Source organism: Nuphar pumila, chromosome 8 (genome assembly GCF_984573655.1).
Source record: "Nuphar pumila chromosome 8, dmNupPumi1.hap1.1, whole genome shotgun sequence".
Classification (NCBI taxonomy): domain Eukaryota; kingdom Viridiplantae; phylum Streptophyta; class Magnoliopsida; order Nymphaeales; family Nymphaeaceae; genus Nuphar; species Nuphar pumila.
This window is the reverse complement of record NC_143256.1, coordinates 106,506,479-106,518,301: the sequence shown is the minus strand read 5'-3', so window position 1 is coordinate 106,518,301 and position 11,823 is coordinate 106,506,479. Positions and strand designations below refer to the sequence as shown.

Here is an 11,823-nt window from a genome sequence, read left to right as displayed (position 1 = left end):
AATATCGCAAGAAATTGCCTGAAAGTTTAAAACGGCAATTAAACCATGACAAATAATGCAATATTTACCATTTTAGCGGATATTTATCACGAGAATTTCATTTTTAAATGTGTTTTATTTATATTTTCTTATAAAGATTGTTTTTTTTTATATTTTAAATAGATTTTTTATTGCCAAGATTTTGCCTTAAAGAATACAAGATTTATGAAAAAATTTAAAATCTCTCGAGTTTTTTACTCCCGAGATTTTGCCGTTTTTTAAACTTTTGTCACTATGGTCCACCTCGTACACTCTCCTTTTGCCCCCCCGACTCTGCCGGATTTCTCTGATCTGATCTTTCCATGTGACTTCAATTATAAGATTAAATTGAAGAGGCCTGGCCCAGCAAGAGAAACCCCTTAGAACATGGGACCACACTAAGCCTAATTTTTATGATGCATTTCTTATGGTGTGTTTGAATCCTTCGGATCTCAAGATTCGAGGGCTATGCTTGGATGAGAGTTGGAGAGAGGTAGGGATGGCAGTGGACCGGGGATGGAGGCGGGGAAGAAGGATAAAATCCATCCCCGTTCGGGGATGGAGGCAGGGATGGACTTACACTTTTCCCCGCCCCGCCCCATCCCCAATCCTTCTAAAGGATGTCAATAGACTACGGGAAACGAGACCCCTGCCCTGCCTCATCCCCGTTTGAACCGGGAATGGAGGACATGAAACAGGGATGAAGGCGGGGTTGGAGGTTAAAATCCATCCCCGTGCGGGGGATGGAGGCGGGGATGGAGGTTCTAATCTTGAGACGGGGCGCGGGTGGAGACCCTGTCCCCCGTCCCGGTGCATTGCCATCCCTAGAGAGAGGTGTTCCTACCTCTTGGCAAAGATCTCTCCCTCTCTCCCTTACTTTTAAGGATCTCAAATCCCTGAAACAAAAGGATTTGAGATCCAAATTTTGAATGGCCTGGGATCTGGCCATGGGGCTCGCACCATATCAGTGAGCCCAATCCAGCTTAGATCTTCGGATTTGAGATCTGAAGCATACAAACACACTTTTAGGAAATCAAAACAGGCACCACACCACAGGGGGGGCTCCGCTTGTTTGGTAGGAACAGCTAGTGCACGTCGCCTTTGTGTTGGGACGTTGCAAGTTCGAATCCCAATGGTATTGTTGTATAACTGGTAGGGGTCTGACTAACCCCAGCTTGCATATAAAAGAAAAACAGGCACCACATTATTGTTGGTGGAGTGGTTGCCTGATTCAGGACTAACAAGGCTTGGGCTCATGGGCTCAAACCCTACTGACCAAGAGTGAATCACTTCATACAGACGGCAGAAGGTCAAGAATACCTTTAATCTGCCTCTCGACAGAACCTTAGAATATCGTATAACCCTTTAGAGAATAAAAACAAGCTCCACATTGTTGGTGCTGGAGTGGGTGTGTGGTCTAGAATGAACGGGGGTTGGGCCTTTGATCTCAAATCCTACCACCAAAAGTAGCCTTTTCATGCAAAAGGTACAAGAATATCTCCAATCTACCTCTCCACAAAAACTTAGAATATGAGACCACATTGAGTATAGCAGTTCATGGAGGGGATGCTCAAGAGAAGTTGAGGCCCTAGCCATATTTCATTGGAAGCCCATATTTCTCCATATTTTTTTTATTGGAGGCCCTCAGCATGAGATGTGCCATGTTTCATTGGAAGCGTTATATTTTTTTTTTTTCATTTGAGGCCCTAGGTGGTGGCTTCAAATCTCAAAAGTCCAGCCACCCCTGAGTTCATGGAATCAAAATAGACAGGACACTATTGGGGTGAAGCAGGTTCGTAATCTAGGATGAATAAGGTTTGGGCTCTTCGGTTCAAACCCTATTGACCTAGAGCTAGGGATGCAAACAGTTTGGATTTGGATCAGATGTGGTTAATACCAGATCCAACTAAATGGATGTTGCCTAAACGGATTTGGATTCAGATTTAAATAGTTAAAAGCTCATACCAAAGGCAGAAGGTCGAGAATCTCAATAAAATCCAGAGATTGTGGGGCCATACTGAGTATACCAACCCTATTGACCTAAGCATTGGCTTGACATGTAAAATGAACAACCAGACTCAGAGACCTAATAGTGGATTGCATTTAATCTTTGTAATAATTCAGTGAGCATTGCATTTAATTAATCAGCAAAATTTGCCAGTGTTCCAGAATAAACCAAACAGAGCATGTCTAAAGTGGATTTGAGCATGTATATATATATATATATAGAGAGAGAGAGTAATGGTACTGTCATATCTTCTCAATTAAACCTTATGGATGTACTCAACATAGTTTATTTGATAAAATTCATGATTGGGATCATGTTTTTTTGGACATAAAGGTAAGATTTTTTAAGTCATGAAATTTTGATACATTGTGAGCCATTGATTTTTAAAGGTCTTAAAAAACATACATATATGCTATAATCACATGATCCAAAACCTGATATCTGTCTGAAGTTTAATAAATTTGACAATCTAAGGCTTCTATTAGGTGAAAGTAGGTACTCAAGGAGCACCCTATCATTACCAATAAATATATATATATATATATATATATATATATATATATATATAGAGAGAGAGAGAGAGAGAGAGACCACTATAAATAAAAGGCCTTTAGCGGTGTATGCAAACGCCATTAAACGCCTCACATTATAACTGTGAGCCCTTTAGCAGTGGTCGCAAACTTCACTAAAGGGTGTTTTTGTGGTAAAAAAAAAAATCCGTTTTTTTATTGTGCGTGCCACAGAGTTTCGTCCAAGTAACATCAAACAAAAAGCTTGTTCGACGTGACTCCCGTCCCTATATATATATATATATATAAGAAAGAATACTCCACGTTCCCAATGGAAGAAAAAATGGAAAAAACATTAAATATGAAATATTTTAGTTACCAATGCAGTATTTTGGGAATATCATTAAAAACAAAATATTTTGGTGCCATGAACAAAATTCTCGTAAAATTCCAATATACTAGGAATATAATGATATATTAGTTTTAAAAACTAATATACTGCATATTTTTGTGATATATTTTTCTTGTTTTATTGAACTCTCAATTGACTTTTTAATTTTATTGGTTTTTATTTTAGTCCATTTATTTTTGCTGAAACAAGCCCCAAAAGAAATAAATGAAAAAAGTATGGTGTAATATAGGGATGAAAGCCAGTTGGAGTTCCAATCCCAAACTGGATCCCACCCATAATGTCGGATCCAGGCAGTATATAAATCTTAATTCTCATTAGATCCAAAGCAAATGCGGTAGGGTCCAAATGGATCCAGGTTAGAATCTGTAAAACAAATACGGTTGGATCTGGATTAACCATACCAAATCTTATTCCAATGTTTCTGTTTTTGAGCTGAATCGCTTTTCAAAACAACTCTGTGAATTGATGGATTCACATTCTGAATCATTCTTTTTAAATAATTTTTATTTGTTAAAAAATCATAAAAAATAAAAATGGGGAAATTTTATGATCATACAGTGAAACAGTAAATGATGACTTATAGGTTCCAATCAAATTCTAAAACATTAATTTAATGCCTAAACCATCAAATATCAAATAAATACTATAATTATTACAAAAAACAAAAAAATAAAAGGAAACCATTCTCAAGAAAATCGATAAAAACGTTCTTGGACCTAAATCAGCTATTCATCCCAATTCATTTCAATTCAGAAAACATTACGTTTTTATCGATTAAGGCTAACCAAGATCCGACCCATTCACAAGCACCCGAGGGGACCGATTTGATCCACCACGCATTTCACCAATCTAAAGAGAAAGGAAATTACACCAAACCTGAAGGTTACAACAGTCATTTTATTTTGCAAATCAGTCTCTGCATTTTCGTTGACCTTGACAAATCAGTCCTTGAAGTTAACAACTGTTTAGCTGGTAAAGGGCAAAAAAATTGACAGTTTTGCCCATAATAAGGTATAGGCTGATTTGCAAAAGGTTTAATAAACTAACAACTATTTGATTTGGAGCATTTTAGTGGCCAGTTAGCCACGGTCAGTGTGGTCAAGCTAACAACTATAGTTGATAGACGGACCAGTTTGCAATAGCGGTGAGAGAGGTGAGGAGGACCCCATTTGCAAGCAAATATTTTTTTCACTTAATCAGGGCATTTTCGTCAAATAAAACTTCGTCGAAACGATAGTTTGCCGTTTGATCAAACTCCCACACAGTAAAACGGACGCGCTACTTGCACCAACAGGAGTAAACCACGTGTATTTCTGCTATTAGTCCAGAGCGCTAGAGGTCAATAACCAGCGCGTGTGGTCAGTTCCACGCCAACCCTAGTTAATTTATAACCAGGGTGTAAGGTTAACCCCAAGAGTTCTATGAATACCCGTCCTCCGCAGTTTCCGTTACTTCCTTTCTGCTCATTTCGCGAATCATTCTATTCTTTCGTCTCTCATTCTGTGTTTCTGGTTCTCTTCGTCTTTGTGTGGCCTCACTTTCATTTCTGGGGCGAAATTAGGACGAATTCTTGGAAGAGAAGAGATGGAGAGCGTCGAACTCACCTCTGGAGCCAGCGGACGCATCATCCCCGTCTTCCGCAACCTCCGGCAGGCCGTCTTTTCCGGGCAATCCCTTCGTCGGGCTCTTCTTGTGGTTCAGAGCCTGTTCCTCTGGCTCTTTTTGCTCTTTAGGTTCCGGCTGGTTTGGTTCTCGTCTGCCTTCCGCTGCCGCGAGGGCCGGGCTTGCCTTTCGCCGAAGCAGGGCGGGTCTAGGCGCAGGAAGGCATGGCTCAGGGAGGAGGAGGAGGAGGAGGCGGTCATGAGGCGGCGGACGCTGGCTGAGAGCGTGGAGATGGTAGTCGGAGCGGAAGGGGAGGAACCGTGCGTGTGGAACACCTCGATCTTCGTGAATCCGAGGAGGAATTCCCTGTTTGTGAGGTCGTGGATACCGTCCAGCGGTGAGATGAGGTAAGGTTCTCTCTTTCTATGCAGCTTTTCGGTTTAGCGGTTAGGGTTTTATTCATCGTTGTGTTCTTCATCATTTTTTGGCTTTCGTCGTTTCTTTTCTTCGTTTTTACCCTATGGTTTCCATTGAGTTTCGTGGGTCAATTTTCCCATATTTTAAGATTTGTTACTATTTTCTCTCCTTTCATTTCTTTTCGTCGACTCAAGCCATTGCTATTATGCTGGAATGGAACCCGAATTTAATTTCAGTGTCAGATTCTTTTTTCTGACGAGTTCTAAAATTTTTTGCTTCATTTTTGTTAATATAATTTTTTTATCATCCTATTACTGAGGTATGCAACCAGAAATACTCAAACGAATCGGATGTGATATACTAATGGATGAACTGATAAAACTTTTATTACCATTGCTTTTTCTGTCTGTGGGATTGGGGTTGAGTCTAGGTGGTTGGACTTGGGAATGAATTTGCAAGTTCAAAGGTTTGACCAAAACGGAACGAGAGCCATAAGGGTTGTGAAAGATCACTGGTACGAGATATGAAGTCTGGCCAGAAGTGCTGATGAAATAGAAGAACTTATCAAAGTAGCTGATACCTCAAACTAAGTCCAAGATTGATACAGTTTCATGTAACCACTGGACTCACGTGTTCTTTGATTTCTTGAGTCCTTTTTAACATGAGCATTGTCAATAGAACAGCTAGTGCAAAAAGATCTGCAGGCTTGTGCCAGCGTGGTGCTTCAATCAGTCGTTTACAGTCATCTTTTCTAGTTAGCTTGTGGAAAATACTTAGGGAAGGTAGATAACTTCTGGTTCAGTTGTCACTTTCCAGCTTCAAAATAGGATGCTTGGAAAGGGTCCTCAGAAAAGCTACATTTTGAAAGATGAGATTGGCTTCTGAGCTGGTTCTGCATTAAAAAAGCTTTTTTGAGAGGTTTTGGCAGTTATTTGTCTGTTAAGGATTTTCCTAACAGCATTAACAAAGATAAAATCTTTGCTTTGTGCTGATATAAGTGTTTTCTACGAGCAAGAGTGTGGTAGTTTCTTCATTGTGCAGCCAACTCACCTGAATGGTTTGGTTCTGTTCTTAATAGTGTATATATCTTTGCTAGATGGAAGTTGAATACTTAGGCACCTGAATTTGTGGGAGAGTTCAATAGCATGCTCATATTAGAGCAGGGGAAAACAAACTAGAGCGTGTACTTATCACATCCATGATTTTGTAGTCCATTTGATCAATGAAAGTGGGATGAAGAGCTATTTCCTTCATCGTCCGTAAGCTGGAATAGTTATATTTAAGGTATCAAGAAAACCATGTTCAAGCCTTATTGCTTTATTAAGTTAATCGATACTTGGAAGTAATATGATTGTGCAGATCCTTCCTTTGTTGCTTGCCTTGTACCACAAGTGCGAGTGATGAGGCCTTTCTAAGCATGGATTTTATAAATGGTCCACCCACACCTAGTTCCTTATGTTAGCTTCTAGCAGTTTTTTTTTTCTTAGGTGTTACGGTAGTGGACATGCGAAATGTTAGAGTACGCAACTTATGGGAAGGTCCTCCCACTTTCACCATGGCTTGCACTGTTTCAAAATCTGCATATCTGTATGATGTTGGGATCTCCAGTGTCTGTTCTTTTATGTTTTCATGTGTTGACATCTATTCTATTTTTTTAATTTTTTTTTCTTTTTCATTTATCCAGGGGCATTATGATTATTATCCATGGCCTCAACGAGCATGGGTGAGTGTACAGTTTTGTCTTTTTCTCTTTGTTCCTGTGTTTCATTTAGCAATGTTAACAATTTCTGTTCAATCTCTGTATTCAGTGGAAGATATGCACGTTTTGCTAGACAGCTTACATCTTGCAACTTTGGAGTTTATGCTGTCGACTGGATTGGTAGGTGACTAAGAGTCCTTTTTTCGAAGTATTTGTGAAGTTCATGATGTGCAATTGCTAAACCCTTCAGATACAGTGAAATTCTAGTATGATGAGTGGTTAAGGCTTGGATTGCCATCAAGCTGTGTGGAACTAATGCCATCATCTTTCATTTGACTTGACCACAACATGAATTTTAACTGTGACTCTCACAGTAATACTAGACCAGTGAATTCTGGTTAGGTGATCCAGACTTGATGCAGCCTGATTTTAACTATCAGTTTTTAACTGCACTCTTCAAATTATTTAGTTTCAAGTCTTTTTCAGCTATTATCTAGAATTATTAAAGTTATCACGATGTCATGCTTTCTTTCACAGTATCATAGATTTTAAGCTGTTTTTGAAATGATGTTAGCTGGATCAGTCAGTTGTTCAGTAACTGGTTTCAGATATCTTCAATCTTCAATAATTGCTGCTGCTTAAAGATTTTAGTTCTCTTTGTTGTTGTGCCTGTAACAGGCCATGGTGGAAGTGATGGGTTACATGGATACGTCCCCTCGCTTGATCACGTTGTTGCTGACACTGTGAGTCCCTACGCTGCTTTAACTTTTAATTACAGATATTAGAGGCATGGTTGGCAAACTCATGTCTCGGATTCGGATTGCCTGACCTTTGACTCGCGAGTCAGCAGCTTGGTAACTCAGACAAGTTACGACTATGAATTTCTAGTGTCAAGATATGGAAAAAATCAAAATCCATATCGTATAATCAGTTGACATCTATGACTAAGTTATATAAGTATTGAACTATACATAATTGTTAATATTTATGATTTAAAAACATATGATTCTTTATAACAAGTATTCTTTTATGAGCATTACATATTAAAACCACAAAATGCATGACAAAAAACACATAAGAAGCATGTGGATCGGAAGTCCTGAATCGTTGAGTCAGTTAGGGTTCGATCTGGTTTGACTCGGGTGATTCCCAAGTCAACTCGCCGGGTTTGTCAACTATGATTAGAGGACTAGCATGGACACTTTTTCTATAGAATATGTTGTGCAAAATTTAAATGTGGAGTTGCCTATCCAAAAAATAATACAACAACAACTACGCCTTCATCCCAAAAAAAATGGGGTCGGCGATATGAACCAAAAAAGAAAATCATTTCGGGTCTTCCACATGAATCCTTCTCTTCCAATCATTTCTATCCAATGTCATGTCCTCGGTGAGGTTCAAAGCATCGTTTGCATTGTTGATTTGCACAGAGATCGTTTTTGATAATAGTAAGGGTTGGGTATAAACTTAAATGGGTGTTCTAGGGATGATTTTTTAATCTTTAATTTCTTATCGATTGTTTGCATTGTTGATTTGCACAGAGATTGTTTTTGAACAAAGTAAAGCTGGAAAATCCGAGCATGCCATGTTTTTTGTTTGGCCATTCAACTGGTGGAGCTGTTATATTGAAGGTACAAACTACAAACTGCATTATCTCATGACTCTTTTTTGTTAGTTTATGATCTTAAAATGTGTTACTAAGTCCATTGCAATTGTTCCTATTCATTTAGGCTGCTTTAAATCCAGATGTTGAGGAGATGCTAGAAGGCATTGTCTTAACTTCACCAGCATTGCGTGTCAGGCCAGCTCATCCTATAGTTGGGGTAATATGTTTATAGATTTTTTTTTAATAAGAAATGTGTTTATAGATTGTTGAAAGTTGGAACACTTCAAAAACATAATCCCTACAATACACTGATCTGTGCTTTGTTTTTGCAAACACTAGCACTGCTCCATTGAATAATGAATATTATCTAGAACTTGAAACATAGGGTTCCATTAAAGAGTTCACAAAATCAAACGTCATTATCAATCTTACACTGCCTCATACCTGGTTGTCTTAAGCCTTAACCAGTGGTGTGTAACAACCAGCTAATGTTACAGCACTTGTGTGACACCTGTCTTTTGGTGGCGCCCTGGTTGGTGTGAAGTAGTTCGAGTCAGTTTCCTTCTGACGTGGTCAAATTGGTCATGTTGACTGAATCTAATATCACTTTTTAAGGATCTTCAATTATTTGGTAGGCTAACAGAGAATTGTCTGTGTTTGTTTTTCTTACATACGAAACAAATTAGATATGCTTTCTTCTGAACTTGTTTGAAGTAATCGCATAATCTTAATGCTGTAGGTGGCAGGCCTTCAGTCTCCTAGTTGCATCTTTTGCTATTATGTCTCCTGTGTGCTAATTTTGGAAAAGATTTTTCCGCGTTTTGTGAATGCTGTGTATATTTTTTGCTTTGTACTGTCTATCAAGCCAACTCTTATTTTTATAATTTGTAACTTGTTCCTTCAAGTTTGGAGAATGATTAAACATTTCGAGATATTAGTGTCAGAAGTTTCTCTATCAGACTAATTGGTTGCTCTAGACTGAAGGCTTCACTTTTGGGCATGGAAAGATGTTATTAGTTGATTGTGCCTTCCATACTCTTATCATGAGATGGTCTCTTGTATCAATGTATATCTACAAATTTTTCTTGTGATCTGTTTCAGGTTGTGGCTCCCCTGTTCTCAGTAGTGCTTCCGAAGTACCAATTCAAGGGTGCAAACAAACGTGGGATTCCTGTATCAAGAGACCCTGTTGCTCTTGCAGCTAAATATTCAGATCCCCTGGTCTATACCGGTCCAATAAGAGTCCGCACGGGCCATGAGATCCTCCGCATCACTGCTTACTTGCACCATAACATGAAAAAAGTGACAGTACCATTCTTTGTTCTCCACGGGACTGCTGATACAGTCACAGACCCGTTGGCTTCGCAGGACTTGTACGATCAGGCGACCTCCAAGTTCAAGGATATCAAGTTGTACCATGGGTTTTTACATGATCTGCTGTTTGAGCCAGAGCGGGATGAAATTGCTGCTGATATCATTGAGTGGATGGATAAACGGTTGCAGACTCATCGAGGTGACTGGTGACACATCCACATAGCCTACATACCGTGGCTTCTATTCATGGACATATATAGGTTATTGCAGCATTCAGCTCGTATTGTAATGTGTCTTATATCTCGTGTGTAGTTATTATGTTTGTTAATGATTAAGGTATAAAATCACAGGAAAGCCAATCTGTTAAGCCTCTCTCTCTCTCTCTCTCTCTCATGTGATTCCATAGGGTTTGGCGTAACCAAACGTGGCACATTTGATTCCATCTCGTGATTCCAAATCACATGAGATGCAACCAAACATACCCTTTGCAGAAGAATAAATCAGTCTTAGAGAAAAAAAGGAAAATCTGGATTACAACTTTGAAGTGGAAAATCCAAAAATAGTTCTGGATTATCAGGATAGGTTTACGCTTCTGGCAAAAACAGTAATTCGATCGATCTCTTCAGAATTAAGAATAAGAAAAAAGGTTTATTACCAAGTTCTAAATATAGATTGTGCCAATGCTGACCGCATTGCCTGCCTAACGAAGACTCCAATGCTCAGAAAATGGGGGAATTGCTGTCTTGCCCACACGGATCTGCGACATGCATTCCAAATCAATCCCTCCAAATTTTCTCGTAACTGGTTTCACTCGTTAGGTTGAAAAAGAGTTTCATGGTGTTTTTTCTTTTTAGAGAGAGATTATTTTTGACCAAACCTACAAACCTAAGGGCGGAGGAGGTGAGAAGTAACCTTATTTTCAATAGAGAAAATGTTTCTCTTCCCTTTCTAGGTTTCTCAACTTTTCAAAGATTGGGAGATCTACGTGAATTTACTCTAGTCTAACCATTGCAAGAGTTTCATGGTGTTATAAATCACTCCTCTTGGAGGAAGGCTGTTCCGTTTCATAGACTCAACAGATACAGAAAACCTCACCAGCAACTGGAAAATTGAAGAGGGAAAACAGAAAAAGAAAGGGAAAAGAAGCAATCTTCCTGTAAATACCCTATCTGCAAGCCTAAACCTATCGATCATCCGATTTTCTCTCCTTTTTATTTCTCTTTCTCATGTACTTTATCTCCCTACACAATCTCTCCCATAGGGAAAAATAATAAAAGAGGACGATCGCGAGCGCGATCACGATCACGATCTCGAGGTTGCTTCCTCCAAAACATCTCTAAAGGTGCCCCTTCCAACTGTAGCTCTCGGTGAGGGAGAGAGCGTCACGAGACGGAGAGATAAAAGAGAGAGGCATGGTGGGCATTTGGGTCGGGTAACTCAGAGTCTGGATCAGGTGCTATTTGAGCGTGCCTTTGCACCTGGCTGCCCTCCATCTGCTTTTGGGCCCCACAACTGATAGACTGTTAGCTAAAGATGGAGGTGGTGCGGCCCTCCCGGACGGGTCGGATGGCATTGTCACGGGCTCCCCAAATTCGTCTAGAGAGTTTGCATCGGATGGATAGACGAACAAAAAGCCAAGGGAGCTAAGCGCCTCGCGCAAGCTTGGGAGCGTGTGCAGGAGCCAGCGTGTTGTGTGTGCTGTGCTCAAACCACTTAAATATATAACACACTCAAGAGAAATAGAAAACTGGAGGTCAAAAGGGGGTGTTTCGTCTAGTCTGAGCACTAGGGGTACAAGCTAATGTCAATGGGGGCAGACTCGGATACACGGCTCAGATGAGGCTCCAAATGCGCATGCAGTCACTTAAGTTACAATTTATCACACACACAAAGAATGGCCAGAAACACAAATGTGATGCGTGAGATAGCACGGAGACAAGGTTAGTGACACCCTGGTGCATGCACCATAGGCGCTAGTGAAAAATCTCATGAATTTTCAACAATTTTATGAGGAATAAAGATGAATTTAATGTTAAAATATTGTTTGAACTTAAGTTGGGATTTAATTGCAATATTGAACTCTAATTTAGATTTGGGATGAATTTCAACTTGGGAATTTATTTTGAAGTGAGTTTTGATTTTTAAATTGGATTTGATCTGGATTTAAGTTGAACTTAATTTGGATTTAATTTTGGAGTTTATTTCAAATTGAATTTGAGTTTCAATTTAATTTGGATT

General features: G+C 39.4%; 1 protein-coding gene across 2 annotated transcripts; it reads left to right on the top strand.

Annotated features, from left to right (window-relative positions):
- Positions 1 to 4,366: 4,366 nt before the first annotated feature.
- On the top strand, positions 4,367 to 9,939 carry LOC149830137 (alpha/beta-Hydrolases superfamily protein). 2 transcript variants are annotated; one of them, XM_090016333.1, is made up of 7 exons: positions 4,367 to 4,956; positions 6,651 to 6,689; positions 6,775 to 6,845; positions 7,344 to 7,408; positions 8,207 to 8,296; positions 8,396 to 8,488; positions 9,011 to 9,366. In XM_090016333.1, exons 1-7 carry the CDS (start codon positions 4,532 to 4,534, stop codon positions 9,233 to 9,235), a joined length of 1,008 nt encoding a protein of 335 aa, XP_089872459.1. In that variant the 5' UTR covers positions 4,367 to 4,531; the 3' UTR covers positions 9,236 to 9,366. The 2 variants fall into 2 exon arrangements, with proteins under 2 accessions (XP_089872459.1, XP_089872458.1); XM_090016332.1 differs by lacking the exon at positions 9,011 to 9,366 and adding an exon at positions 9,373 to 9,939 and having other exon boundaries at positions 4,383 to 4,956.
- The last annotated feature ends 1,884 nt before the right edge of the window (positions 9,940 to 11,823 follow it).